We start from the raw sequence: 15,544 nt of genomic DNA, 5'->3' as shown, positions 1-15,544 counted from the left end.
TGGCAGAAGGGTCAACCTTGCAAAGTCCTCATTGATTTCACCCAGGTGACGTCTTCCTCATTGAGGTCGTAGTGACACATGCCCTCCGCCAAAGTTCTGATGTCCACATAACTGAGGACCAGGGTGGCAGATGCGCAGATCAGCTTCTTGGGCCTGATGAACATGACTTCCTTGCTTTTGTCAGTTAGCACCTGGGCCACGGGTCCGGGATGGATTGCGGGCTAACGGGCACGTGGATACTCTTTGTCTCGCTTCTGCTTCTATGGATCGGCCAGGACGTAGTAATCCTCTGCATTGAGTTGGTACGAGTCATGCACCTCCATGGTGGTGATCAGGTCCATCCTGAAGACCTCAGATGGTTTCTCTCTGCATTCTCTCCTGGCCTGGCATGAAGTCTGGGACCAGTAGGTGGGATTGCTGGCATTGTCGGACTCGTCGCTGCTGCACACTTCTTTTCATGGCGGGGCATCTGTGTAGGTCCAGCTTCACCACACTTGTTGATCTGTCATTGGTTGTCCACGGAGGGACACCATATTCACATAAGAATACCAGGCGTTGGCGTCCATTGGAGAGGTGGGATTGTCCTTGCTCCATGATGATTCATGTCCATAGATCCAGTGATAAACACGTACAGTCCCAGACTGGCCAGTGCGGAGGAGCCATGGTCCCAACAGCACGAAGGCCAGCAGTCCCAATAGTGGCTCTCCTTTACCTAACATGCTGAAGCGCTGATCAGCTCAATTCTTCACCGGTGTGAGACCAGGGCAGCCTATTGCTACCCCGCCCTTTGTAGCCCGACTTCCACCACTACTCGTCGTTGAATGAAAAGGGAGCCACAGGCTTGCAGTGGGACAAGTGTAACCATGTGGGACGTTGTGCTATCTTTATCACCATGGGAGTTTACCATCCCAGCGAAGTGAGGACCAACACTTCCTCTTGATGACTTTTCTCAGGACCCAATCACCAATGGACACCAACAGCACCTGTGAAGAAGGCACAGTAGGCGGCAGATCATTTACTTCTTTCACAGTTTTATTTAGCAGCGTCTCTTTCAACCAATCACTTAAAGTATTTTGTTCTGACTGCTGCATTGGCAATCTAATCTAATCTAATCTAATCTACTAGATACTATTTCAAATGGGAACAATCCTTTATCTGTTGGGGTTATTTTCATATACAGTTTTACTAAATGTAGTTTTCCTTAATCAAGACTTCACTGTCCCAATGCTTCGTTCCACTAGTGCACAATGATTTTTTTTTTTAAGTTATTTCTAGATTTGCAGATACTTGACAAAATGTGCCACATTGTTGCCATACAATTTTTCTGTGATGCCATGAGAAGGAATAATATATTTATACAAGAACTTTGCCACAGTAAGGTTAGCACCAGCACTTGTACATGGAAAAATCTCCACCCATTTAGATAAGGGCCAGATCAATACTAAACAACATTTGTAATGCTGTTTAACTCAATAAAATTAATGTGTAAAAACTGGAAAGGCTGACTACCTTAGGGAAACTGCCCTCTTTTAGGTCTGCAGTTCCCTTGAGTATTGTGTTTGCAGCAATTAAGACATGATCTACAAAAATTTTTTGAGTAAGAATTGAATCCAAAGGTGCGAACATGTCTGTATAATATCTACCATTACCATCCCTCCTGTTGAGACATGGCAAGGCCTGTGACTCAAAATTGCCAGTGTTTTAAACAGATTTTTTTTTTTTGGTAATACAGTTTTTCGCCTGATTATGTATATCAGTGGTCTCAAAAGTCCATTCACATCAGGGCCGCTGGAGGCACATTCTGGCTGGGATGCAGCACAGGACACAGGACACCTGCACAGGTTTCCCAGGTGTCATTAAATTGCTTCCCGTTTGGTTCAATTTTCTCAGTTGGGTTCACTATAGGAAAGACTGCAGACATGACAACAGGCCAGAAGAGCATCATTGATACCATCCACAGGATGGGCAATGCACAAAAGTTTGTAGCTGTTCACAGCACACTGTGTCCAAGAATAACAATGGAAAGTCAAGTGGAAGGACAGAATGTGGCAGATGCACCAGCCGAAGTAATAACTGTGGACTTCAGCGAATTATCAAATTCAAGAATCCAGCAAAGATGCAGAAAGAGTGGAATGAGCCGGAGAGATCAAGAAAGAGTGGAATGAGGTGGGAGTCACAGCTCCAAAAACCACTACAATCAGACGAATCCAGGGGATGGGCTACAACTGTTGTGTTCCTTAGGTAAAGTTGTTTCTGAGCCTGAGCCAACATAGAAAAAGTCTTAACTGGGCCAAGGCGTAGTACTCGACTGCTGGCCAGCGGTCCAAGGTCCTCTTTTCCCATTTATGCCTTTTATTTGGCAATCAAGCTCAAAGGTTTATAAAAGTGTTGAGGCCAGCCATGATGTACAGATTAGAGACGGTGGCAATGAAGAGACAACAGGAAGCAGAGCTGGAGGTGGCAGAAATGAAGATGTTGAGGTTCTCTCTTGGAGTGAGCAGGTTGGATAGGATTACAAATGATCTCATTAGACAGCCAAAGTCAGATGTTTTGGAGACAAGGTTCAAGAGAGCAGACTTCAGTGGTTTAGACTGAAAGGAAATGAAGAAGGTCCAAGGGTTTGGAGGAATCTAGGTGGAAAACAGAACTGACTTGGGGTGCATTGTGCACTCTTTCTTTGCTTTCTTAAATCCAAGGTCACTGCAACAGTCAACCAGAACATTGTAGAGGACTTCATGATTCCTTCTGCTGAGGATTTGTATGGAGATGGAGATTTCATCTTTCAGTCGTACCTCACCCCTGTCCATACTGCTAGGAGCAACAAAACATGGTTTGATGCCCATAGCATCAGAACTTGACTGGCCAGCCAACTCGCTCTGTCCAAACCCTATTGAGAATATATGGAACAGAAAATTAAGTGCACCAGACCCAAAAAAACAAAGAAAAATTGACGGCAAGCATTAAGGAAATCTGGGCTCTCATAACTCCCAGGCATCCCACAGGGTGAGTGTCTCAATGCCACAGTGTATTGAGACAGATTAAAGCAAAAGGATTACCAACCAAGTATTGAAAATTCAAATATTTTTGTGAACATACAAAATTATCATTTGCTGGGACCCTAATGTTTCTTTTTTTTATACAAAACTGAAGGAAATGGTGATTTCTTCACGGTATTCCAATTGTTTGAATTCCTGATTTCCTTGGTTTTATGAGCTAGAGGACCTACTAAGTCTCTTTCGGCTTGTCCCGTTAGGGGTCGCTATAGCGTGTCATCTTAGATGAATGCTCATATTTGCTTGGCACAGTTTTACGCTGGATGCCCTTCCTGACGCAAACCCCTCTTGGGGAGTGGAGGCTCCCAGTGAGTAACGAACTCACGACCCCTGGTTTATCAAACCAATACTCTAACCAGTGATCTATGGGTCCTCCCTTATGCACTAGAAGACCAAACTATGTAAAAATAAATATTAATAACTGCTTTCATTGTGGGATCTGAATCTATAATCTACGAAAGGTTAACTATTTCAATGGAATTATGGGGAAAAAAATTCCAATTCCCATGACAGGCAATTTTATGGGGAAAGTCTGTATACGTGAATTTCAAAGTTTGCACTTTTTTTTCTTTTTCTTTTTATGTAAATACAGAAGTTGAATCAATACTTCTACATTTCAGTTTTTTGTAAGGAGTATCTGTAGTTTTACTTTTTGCCACTCTAGAATAGAACTTGCCGCCATCCAGTGGCGGTGCAAGCAATCATTCATACTCATATACACACCAATTAAGAGTCCAATTACCCTCAAGATACAGTACATTATTTTAGTTTTCTGTATGTTTCTATATGGTGTAAACAATTGCACAGCAATAAAATCAACGTAGTATCATTCACATAAACTAAAAGTTTTAAATATTTATAAACCATGAAATCAAGCAAAAGGCTAAAATGACATCACATTATTGGTCAAACCAATGAGCAAGTAATGGGCATTGCAATTCTTGAGTGTACTGAATCACACGAATCAGTTTTTAAGATTCGTACATTGACCAATTCACTTCTTTTACATACAGTGAAGTAAATAAGGTTTTAAATACCCTTGTATATTGCTTTCTCCCACTTGGAAATCATGGAGGGGTCTGAAAGTTTCATAGTAGGTGCATGTCCACTGAGAGAGAGATAATCTAAAAAAAAAAAATCTTGAAATCACAATATTTTTTAACAATTTATTTGTGTGATACAGCTGCAAATAAGTATTTGAACACCTGTCTATCATCTAGCATTCTTTTTCTCACATGTTCAAATACTTATTTGCAGCTGTTTTACACAATTAAATTATGACATCATACATTGTGATTTCTGGATTTTTTTTTTAGATTATCTCTCACAGTGGACTTGCAACTACGATGAAAATTTCAGACCCCTGGATGATTTCTAAGTGGGAGAACTTGCAAAATAACAGTTTGTTCAAATGCTTATTTTCTTCACTGTAAAGGGAAAAGGAAAAAGACATCTCGTGTATTGTGGGTCATTCCAGAATTGGTGGACATTTTACATCAAGGTTTAGATATTCCTCATACAAAATACGAATCTTTTTCTTTTGGCTTGTCCCGTTTGGTGTCGCCACAGCATGTCATCTTTTTCCATCTAAGCCCATCTCGTGCATCCTCTTCTCACACCACTGTCCTCATGTCCTCCCTCACAACATCCATCAACCTTTTCGTTGGTCTTTCTCTTGCTCTTTTGCCTGGCAGCCCCATCCTCAACACCCTTCTACCATTATACTCACTCTCTACAGCTGCAACACCGTGCCGCCCAGTCATTCTTAACGTATTATTATGAAATCAAAATGCCTATAATTGCATAAAAGAAAGAGAGAATATGTGTGTGTACATATATTGATTACTTAGTCATTTTAAATGCTTTTTATGGACTTCACTGCCTCAAACTTTGCCATTAGCTTGAAGAGGAATCCGGTGAAAGCCATCCCGAGGACATCAGGGCTTGCTGTTAAAAATCACTTAGAATTTGCGTACTAAATCGATCCTCTGGCAAATAAAAGCAAATCACAAATGAAAAAAAAATCACCCTGCAGTTCCTCAGTTGATAATTTAAATGAAGAATCACTGTTTGCTTTAGCTCCACCCCAGAACTAATGACTTCAGTTCTTCAGTACACCGGGTCAGGAAAGAATCACTCAATTACTCAGTGATCAGTTTAGTGAATGAATCACTCGCTTCCTCAAGACACTACTTCCGTAACGAATCACTCAGTTCACTTAGTTCCTCTTCTTCCAGAATGGCTCTACATGACGCTGGCTGTTCATTGGTCATTCGCTGAAGTGAGTGATATGCTGGCAGTTACAATTAGTTCCGCCCCCAGCTGCACGCGGGATGCTCATTGGTCATTCACTGAATATTCAGAGGTGAGCGATCGCTTCAACAGTTCCGTTTCCGCTCCCAGGCGACTCGCTTGCCTCTAGGAGACGTGCGGTGGCCAATCAAAATGAGATAATCTTTTCATCAACTGATTCTTTTCAGTTCGATCACTAAAAAGATTCGTTTTGGAGGAATCGTTCACGAACACAAGCTCAATTTGGCCGCGCTCAAGAGAGGTGTGTGAATGTGTAGATCTACCAGACACACTAGACTATACCCAACAAAGTACACTATCTTCTGTACTTACATTGACGGTTGGACAGTTTCGCGGAAGTGCACCGTTTGTTTACGAAGCAAAATCACAACTGACGACTCGTTCACACGTTTCTTTGTGTGTCGTCGTCGTCAGTCAGTATCCTGGTCACGGCCCGACTTCATGGATCCCGGCGGAAGTGAATTGGGCTCCAGCCTGCCTCAACTGGACAACCCGTGTCTCATCGTGGAGGACTCCCAACCAGACAGCGTCGCTTTGGAAGACGACCCAGATAGTAGCTACCGAGCGGTGCTGGTCCGGCGTCTATCAAACCTGCAGCCCAGCGCGTGTAGCCCGGTCTTGGTAAGCGGTGTATGGCGAAACAATACGCCTTCTCGTCACAACCATTGACTAGACAGCATGGCTGCTATGCTCTGTTGTATACAGTGACGCAAAACGAAGTAAAGGAAATCACAGTTGACTTGTTAGGCCGCAAGATGTCTTGGTTTGGTTTCACAGACAAGATTCAAACGTCCATTCAGCCATAACTAACTATACCTGCATCTTTAGAATCGATTCTGACCGTAAGAGTAAACATGCTGCCTTTCTAAATAAAAGGTACATTGCTGAGTGTGAGCTCATGTTGTAGTTGTACAACATCTCATTTGTATCAGTCACAAAGAGCATTGTTGCATCTAAAATAGAATTGTAATGCAGCACTTGTGTGGATGTGTAGTGAACAATTACTATTTTCATTTTTAAGGTGTTAACACAAGTTGAGTATAGATTGCTTCAGTGCTGTAATGCAACATACAATTTTGAAAGCACGCTGTCAGTTGATCAACATTAGGATCTTATGATTAAGATCAAAACGTGAAGCAAAACATCACCCCCCCATGGCATCCAGGTTCTATCAATACTTAATGTTCACACCTCTAGAAAAAATACACATAAAAGATATGCGATTTTGTGACTGTTGTAGACTACCAAATCATAAGGCCAGTATTATGTGTTTTTGTCTTTGTCTAACAAATAGTTTATCTTACCAGGAGCTGTTATCCTCACCATTAGGAACTGGAGCCTCTCAGACTGATATCCCACCACAGAGCTGCCGTAATAACAGCCAAGCTGGTCCTGATCAAATTTTTTTTTTTGGACAATGTAAGCGTCCACCCACTTTGTATTTTACAGCCTAACAGAAACATGTTTGTTATATTTGTTTATCTCTAGGCATTCTTGCTCTCCCTAGCCACAGTTCAGAATGCGAAGAAGAGAGTCGAGTTCTCAACATTAAGCCTCTTCCCAGCAAACAAAAGTACCCCATGGCTCGTGTTATAACATATTGCTCATGCTCATTCTGACAAGTATTTTTGATTCCTGTCTTAATATTTCAGGAGTAGCATACCCATGGATTCTGATTCCACCACACCCTGTGACCAGTCTGAAGGTTGGAACTCTTTTCACATTTAGCTTGGAAGGCACACTACTGAAAACAGTTGTTTGATGAGATTTTTGTCTTTTTAGATGGAAACTCGCAGTTTGGTTTCCTTGCGCTTTCTCAGAGTCAGGATCTTATTGTTGATGCAGTTAACAGCCAAACCAGAGATGGGTGTGACCAGCCTCCATCAGTCAGTGGGATACACACCAGATTAGGTTTAAAGAGTTTGATTACTTACAAACAAGGTTAAAAGATTTTGGGGGCTCGGCCAGGCAGGCCGAGTTGGTCCGTGAGGTTGAGAAGCTCCGACTAGATATAGTCGGACTTGCCTCTACGCACCGCTTGGGCACTTGTACCACTCCTCTTGAGAGAGGTTGGACTCTGTTCCACTCTGGAGTCGCCCACGGTGAAAGATGCTGAGCAGGTGTGGGTATTCTCATTGCCCCCGCCTCGGGGCCTGTGCGTTGAGTTTACCCTGGTGGATGAGAGAATAGCCTCCCTCCGCCTTCAGGTTGGGTGGATGGCCCATGATTGTTGTTTGTGCTTATGCACCAAACAGCAGTTCACAGTACCCACCCTCTTTGGAGTAACTTACAGGGAGTGCAAGAGAGCGCTCCCTCTGAGGACTCCCATCATTCTGTGGGGAACTTCAATGCTCATGTGGGCAATGACAGTGAGACCTGGAAGGAAGGGTGTGATTGGGAAGAATGGCTCCCTTGATCGGAACCAAGTGGTGTTCTGTTTTTGGACTCATCATGGATTGTCCATAATGAACACCATGTTCAGGCATAGCACACCTGGCACCAGGACACCATAGGCGGGCGGTTTGATGATCGACTTTGTAGTTGTGTCATCGGACTTGCGACCACATATCTTGGAAACTCGGGTGAAGAGAGGTGCAGAGCTGTCAACTGATCACCACCTGGTGGTGAGTTGGCTCCGATGGTGGGGGAAGATGCCGGTCCGACATGGCAGGTCCAAACGTATTGTGACTGTCTGCTGGGAATGGCTGGCAGATTCCCCTGTCAGAAGGAATTTCAACTCCCACGTCATGTTTCTGGGGTGGTAAGGGACACGTTGAGTCCGAGTAGACGTTGTTCTGCACCTCTATTGCTGAGGCGGCCGACTGGAGCTGTGGCTGTAAGGTGGTCGGTGCCTGTCGAGGCGGCAACCTCTGAACACGTTGGTGGACACCAACACTGAGGGATGCTGTCGAGCTGAAGCACGAGTCCTATCGGGCATTTTTAGCCTGCGGGACTCCCGAGGGAGCTGATAAGTACCGGCTGGCAAAGCGGAATGCCGCTTCGGTGGTCTCTGAGGCAAGAACCCGGGCGTGGGAGGAGTCAGGGAGGCCATGGAGAACAACTTCAGGGTGGCTTCAAGGAAATTCTGGCCCACCGTCCGGCGTCTCAGGTGGGGGAAGCAGTGCACAGTCAACACTGTGTATAGTAGGGATGGTGCACTGTTGACCTCAACTTGGAATGTTGTGAGTCGATGGGGAGAATACTTCGAAGACCTCCTCAACTCCACCAACATGCCTTCCCACGAGGAAGCTGAGTGAGTTCTCTTAGGCGGGATCTTCTATCTCTGGGGTTGAGGTCACCAAGGTGGTGAAAACACTCCTTGGTGGCAGGGCCCCAGGGGTGGATGAGATTCGCCTGGAGTTCCTCAAGGCTGTGGATGTTGTGGGGCTGTCCTGGTTGACACTTCTCTGCAACATCGCGTGGACATTGGGGACAGTGCTTCTGCATTGGCAGACTGGGGGGGTGGTCCCCCTTTTTTAAGAAGGGGGACCGGAGTGTGTTACAACTATAGGAGAATCACACACCTCAGCCTCCGGGGTAGGGTCTATTCAGGGGTGTTGGAGAGGAGGGTCCGTCGGGAAGTCGAGTCTCAGATCCATGAGGAGCAGTGTGGTTTTCGTCCTGGCTGTGGAACAGTGGACCAGCTCTCCAACCTCGGCAGGATCCTCAATGGTGCAAGGGAGCTCACCCAACCAGTCTACATGTTTTTTGTGGACTTGGAGATGGCATTCGACTGTGTGCCTCCGGGAGCCCTTTGGGGGGGTCCTTCGGGAGTATGGGGTACCAAACCCCCTTATACGAGCTATTCGGTCCCTGTACAACCGCTGTCAGTTTGGTCTGCATTGCAGGCAATAAGTCAGACTCTTTTCCGGTGAGAGTTGGACTCCACCAAGGCCAGCAAGTAAATGAGTTTCCTCGCCAGGGTGTCCTTGCTCTCCCTTAGAGATAGGGTGAGAAGCTCGGTCATCCAGGATGGGGTCAATGTCGAGCCGCTGCTCCTCCGCATTGAGAGGACCCAGATGAGGTAGCTGGGCCATCTGATCCAAATGCCTCCCAGACCCCTCCCTGGTGAGGTGTTCTGGGCATGTCCCACTGGAAAGAGACCCCGGGGACGAGCCAGGACACGCTGAAGAGACTGTCTCTCTTGGCTGACCTGGGCACGCCTCAAGATTCCTCCGGAAGAGCAGGAAGAAGTGGCTGGGGAAAGGAAAGTCTGGGTATCCCTGCTGAAACTGTTTTCCCTGCGACCCGACCCGGAGAAGCGGCAGAGAATGGATGGATGAATGATTTAGAATAACAGCAATATCCAGCTATTTGCGAGGAATAGAGATTGAGTACTGATGCAGAAAGTAGAGGGTCATCATGGCAGGGTGAATAATCAAGACTTCCAATAGATAAACTTGTGCATACTCTTTTGCGCCTTTCTAATTGAAAATATGTACATTATTCTCAGAAGTTCAGAAAATTGTTTTACAGCATAAATGTACAGACCACCAACAATGATTCCCCAAGCAATTTATCATTTTAAGTTCCTCTTAAAATACAACCCTAAAATGGGTTACAGATGATTGGATTTTGGAAAACAAACTAATGCATCTACATGCACTGGCACATGTCTAAATCCCCTATTGGTATTCGATTTGACTGAAGCGAATGATTAGTGAAAGTCATTCTACCCTGAAATGAAGAAATCATTGTCCAATGAATGAAAAACCCATTTTGAATATTTAAAATATAGCCACAATCCCTGGTTTAGTCCTCGTCTCTTTTTTTTATCGCTATGGATAGGTGTCCGATTACCCATCATGTCTCGCGACCTGTGTATCTGAGTTCAGAGACCATAGGTGAATTGTGAAGTGTGAAGTTTTTTCTGTTAAGTTTTCCGTTTAGTGTAAAAGTTATGACATCGTTTAAAGCAAATGCAAACGTAATGGACAAAAATACGTTTGATGCTTTAAGCAGAGCCGGATACTTGGAGAAATTGAAGGACATCGGCGGGAAAGATCCATATTAATTTCAAGCAAGCGACTGGAGTGACGATGTGGAAGGGTACCCTGACGTTACATATCCAATATTAATTATTTCATTAATTTTGTGAGCGCATATGCCCTTAATCTCTACAAGCCTACAATGATTTTGTAAGTGGGTGGGTTCAAGATGTACAGCAACGGGTAATCTGTAATCAGTGTGTAATGGCGGCTCGAGTAAGACATTCTCAGAGGTCTACCGATCCACTACTACGTCTCTGGGTCATATCCCAAAAAGATGGCTGCGTTCTCTCCGGTCATTGTACTTGTATGGCCGGTCTTGGAGAAGTGTGTTCGCACGTGGCTACCCCTTTTTGAAGTCGAGGCTTCAGTAAAATTACAGGACAGCAAAACAGTTATAGGAGAGGTCTTACTGGTTTTGGCCCTCTGCAGTTACAAATGTTAGTTGATTTATTTTTTTTAATAATATTAATATAAATCTTTCAAGTTTTTATAATAAAAAATTCTGTCATTCCTTTGTGTAGAACACCTAATTCATTATTTGTTGCCTCAAGTATTTAATTGAAAACGTTACGTTACGAAATTATCAAAGCAAACTTTATAGTGTCTATTTGTTGGATCAGGAAGGAATCCTGCTCGGTGGTAGACGCTTAGTTTTACTTCCCTGGTTGACAACGAACTTTGGAATATCAAAATAGTACCTCGTTGTTTGAACGTGTACAGCCCCGAACTAGGCATGTGTGGCCCATTATTATCGGATGAAAGGGGCTTGGTAGCTTTGTTGACAAAGGCGCTAACTTGCTTCTGACACTCAAAATGACGGATAAGGGTCTCCTGGGACTGTGGTGACATAATCGGAAACCTATCTATATCAGAAGACAGCTGAGGATTTTTAGCTGGCGTGTTCTATCACTTTTGCTTCCAGAAAATGCTTTTTAGATTAAAATGACTTTAACCAAGCAAACGCTAGTGAATCCGAATTGCCACTCATTCTGTCATAGCACTATTTGAGGTGTATCACTTTTAACATAAATCAAGCTATCCAATGAAGCTAAATGAAATTGAAGTAGGGCATGTCTAAGCTTAAGAGTTCTGCCATCTTTGATACTTATTTTTTCCTCCAGAGCGTAACATGAACACCATGACTTCACAGGATTCTCTATCCAAAGAAGTCAGGTATAGCCTTATAATTCTAATTTTGTTTTGTAATTCTCTGTTCATTTGCGATGAATTTGTCAATTCAAAAATTTCATCTTTTTAGATCTGAGGTGAGCTCCAAAAGTCATTTGGGTCAAATGCCGAATATTCAGGTGCTACTCCACTCGCAGTGCCTCCAGGACTCTGGTGAACTGGAACGGCAGGACCATGAAATAATATCTCAGCAGGACATGTTTGATGTTGAGAAGACAGGTATGTATACCTTGAGTTGTGAATGACTCAGTTATGACTAATTTGGGTTATGTCCAAAAATTTCAGATAAAATGTACGTGTACTTGCAAACTGGAGTCTGAAATACAGTATCTGGTATTGTGTCACAAAATGTGATGTAAAATGAGATATTTGGTGGTCTTTTCCTTTCATCTTGTCCCGTTAGGGGTCCCCACAGTGTGTCATTTTTTTCCGTCTAAGCCTATCTCCTGCATCTTCATGCTCTTTGAAGCTCCTCTCAACTTCAACTTCCCTCATGTCATCCCTCACAACATCCATCAACCTTCTCTTTGGTCTTCCACTTGCTCTTTTGCTTGGCAGCTCCATCCTCAGTACAATTCTACCAATATATTCACTCTCTTGCCTCTGGACATGTCCAAACCCTTGAAGTCTGCTCTCTCAAACCTTGTCTCCATGATTCATTTCTCAATTCATTCATCAATCCAATTTATGTAGCGCTTATCCTCACTCGAGTCACGGACTTGCAGGAACCTATCCCAGGAATCTTTGGGCGAGAGGCGGGGTACACCCTGAACTGGTCGCCAGCCAATCCCAGGGTGCATTTCTCAGTTTCCCATAATTAAAATTATGTGATGCATGTTTTTAAATTTTAAAACTGTTAATTTCTCATCACTTGGTAAAAATTGTAAGGTTTGAAAAGCGATCACAGTGTGATTGGGAAAAAAAAAAACAATCATTTTGGTTGATATTAAAGTCACGATTAATAAACACGATTATTCATTTCAAATTGTTTTTTATTCAACTACCAAACCTATATAAAAAGTACAACCAAAAAATAAATTGTTAACATGAAATAACAAATGAATAGAAATGTTAATTAAAAAGAAAAATAAATACAGTAATGGCCAAAATATGCCAAAGCTTTTACCAATGATTGTATTGTCTGTTATAGTTGTCTCATAAAACTAGGATTATTCTGTCATACAGGAAATGGATATAATGTTGACCTAAAAAATTTAGTCTCATTTCTCGTTTTAAAAAATGTCTTGATACTGTCAATAACTACCATAATTTCTCATGTATAATGCGTCTTGAAGTATAATGTGTACCCCCAAATTTGACCTAAAACAAGTCAGGAAAACCCTTCTACCAATGAACAATACGAACCACCAATTTGCTGCTATCCATGTACTCAAAATATTAGGAATTATCTGGACAGTAATCCCTCGTCCTTGTGTTTTTTTTTTTTTTTTTTGCTTCATTGGTCCATGTCGCGGAACAGTGGATCAGCTGGAAATCATTGGACTCACACTTCTGTGGTCCCTGGATCAATCCTAGACCTGCCTGTGTGGAGTTTGCATGTTCTCACCGTGCCTGCGTGGGTTTTCTCCGGGCACTCCGGTTTCCTCCCACATCCCAAAAAGTGATTGTGATTGGTGTGATTGTGAGTGTGGCTGTTTGTCTCGATGTACCCTGCGATTGGCTGGCAACCAGTTCAGGGTGTGTCGTTACACTGGGGATGGCGCATTAGTAGTGATCCAGCTTTTTTTTTTTCGGGCTGGCGTATACGCGATGCACTGAATCCGCGAAAGGTGATCCGCGGAGTAGTGAGGGATTACTGTATTTCTATTTTGCTAGGTTTTTACTTTTATTGTGCTTGTATTTTTGAAAAAATTGTCTGTACTACAATCAATAATCTTTGCACGTTTTGATGTAGCAGTAATATATATCTCGGGAGAGGCCACAGGACACGCTATTCCTGGTCCCAAAAATTGTCGGAACAGAGCCTCTCCCGACGAACCAACTAAAATAAGTGCTCAATGAAGGTATAACGTTTTACTAATACTGTTGATAACACATTTTGCAGTCTAAAATAAATAAACTGACACTGTTTAAATTACTTTTAACAGGAATTTTTTTTTTTTTGCATTAAATATTTGTGCTTAGTGCAGTATATCCACCGCATTACACATCCTCGGCCATAACCTAACCCTTCAAATGGAGCACCTGACTTATCTCCATTCTGGAAAAGTTCCCTCGTAGCTCCCTTTTGTGCATCGCTGTGGAACTCAAATCATTGACTTCGTCCAGTTCTGGGGCCTCCTGCATTGCATCAAGAACAGTGATGCCATTTTTCTTCCACAGCATGTCATCCTCTTTGTCATCCATGGCATTTGTGATGAAACATTTTTTTAATCCAAAGAGTCTTGGTTCCCTTTATTCCTCATTATTGTCAGGGCTTTGAGGCAAAGCTCCACAGTTTTCATAGCGCAGCCTCTTGCCCTCTGTTTGGCTACAATCTGTAGCAGCTCTTCCTCCATCTCAAGGAACTGCAACTTTCCCACATCCCCAAACTCTTCCATGTGCTTTTTGATGGATTATCTTCTGCTTTGTCTTCCTCCAAAATCTCATATTCGATTCAGCCACTTTGAACTGCCGCGTTGCTTGACGGTTGCCCACTTTTTCGGCAGCAGTGATGACGCTTCTATTTTAAAAGCGGCTGCATAACTAGCCCTCGTAGTTGACATTTTTTGTCTTAGTTTAAGGTAAAACATGTTTGGTGCAGTAGCCACAAATATACTACGCTAAAGATCGTAAAATGGCAAACTCCCGTGAACAGCTCAGTAATTTCAGGTTGGCGCTGCATATACCGTATACTGTAATAGATGTAAACGTGTGACAAGACATTGAATATCATATTGAAATGTAAATGCATACCTTTTTTACCTCCCTATCTACCTGTATATGCCCTTTTATTTTTAACCTCTACCGAAATATATTGCGCTCTATTGACATTTTAAAAATACTTTTGCACATTATACACGAGAAATTACGTTATTTTATGTTCCTGGTGTGCAGCTTGTTCCCTTAGGAGCAGTGTGGTAAGATCCATGCTTAGACCTAAAGTGAGGAAAGTAAGTATTTCAACACGCTGCGATTTTGAAGGTTCTCACACTTTGAAATCATGGAGGGGTTTGAAATTTTCATCTTTGGTGCATGTCCACTGTGAGAAACATAATCTGAAAAAAAAAATCCAGAAATCACAATTTTTTTTTTTTTTAAATAATTGATTTGTATATTACTGCTGCAAAATAAGTATAAGATCACCTGTTAAAATCAATGTTAGTATTGGGTACAGTCGCATTTGTTTGCAATTGGTGAGGTCAAATGTTTCCTGTAGTTTGTCACCAGGTTTGCAGACACTGTCGCAGGGATTTTGGCCCATTCCTCCACATCCTTCTCCAGATCAGCCAAGTTTCTTGGCTGTCACTGAAACACACAGTTTGAGTTTCTGCAAAAGATTTGATTTAGGTCTGAAGACTGCCAAGGTCACTCTCGAACCTTGATATAAACCTTTTTATGGAGTCACTCCTTGGTTATCCTGGCTGTGTGCTTTGGGCCATTGTCACATTGGAAGATCCAGCCATGACCCATCTTCAATCCTATGTGGGAAGGTTTTTCTCCCAAAATTTCCCTGTAGATGGCCCTCGTCATCCTCACCCTAATACATTGCAGTCTTGTCCCAAATGCAGAAAATCACCGCCAAAGCTTGATGCTTCCACCCCCATGTTTCACACTAGGGATGGTAATTTTGGGATGGTGTTAATCATTCTTTCTCTTCCAAACGCTGAGTGGAATTAAGACCAATAAGTTCTATTTTGGTCTCATCTGACCACATAACTTCATCCCATGACTCCTTTGGATCATACAAATGGTTATGGGTGGACTTTAGAGAGGCCTGGACTTGTGCTGATTTAAGCAGGCGAACATTCCGTGCCATGCATGATTTTAAACCATGTC

At 43.0% G+C, this 15,544-nt stretch overlaps 1 protein-coding gene across 6 annotated transcripts in view; it reads left to right on the top strand.

The window, feature by feature from the left end:
• tp53bp1 (tumor protein p53 binding protein, 1) overlaps positions 1-15,544 on the top strand; it is a 92,638-nt gene that overhangs the window by 21,131 nt on the left and 55,963 nt on the right. For 3 of the 6 annotated variants that reach the window (XM_061815760.1, XM_061815759.1, XM_061815755.1), the window contains exons 2-7: positions 5,781-5,987; positions 6,674-6,785; positions 6,855-6,939; positions 7,019-7,071; positions 11,479-11,530; positions 11,616-11,764. In XM_061815760.1, the coding sequence (XP_061671744.1) occupies positions 5,808-5,987; positions 6,674-6,785; positions 6,855-6,939; positions 7,019-7,071; positions 11,479-11,530; positions 11,616-11,764 (631 nt within the window). In that variant the 5' untranslated portion in view covers positions 5,781-5,807. Of the gene's footprint in view, positions 1-5,780; positions 5,988-6,673; positions 6,786-6,854; positions 6,940-7,018; positions 7,072-11,478; positions 11,531-11,615; positions 11,765-15,544 lie in introns of those variants that run through there. The other 3 variants (XM_061815758.1, XM_061815757.1, XM_061815761.1) reach the window with 3 other exon arrangements.

This window comes from Syngnathoides biaculeatus, chromosome 3, assembly GCF_019802595.1.
Source record: "Syngnathoides biaculeatus isolate LvHL_M chromosome 3, ASM1980259v1, whole genome shotgun sequence".
Taxonomy (NCBI): Eukaryota; Metazoa; Chordata; class Actinopteri; order Syngnathiformes; family Syngnathidae; genus Syngnathoides; species Syngnathoides biaculeatus.
This window is presented reverse-complemented; position numbering and strand designations above follow the sequence as displayed.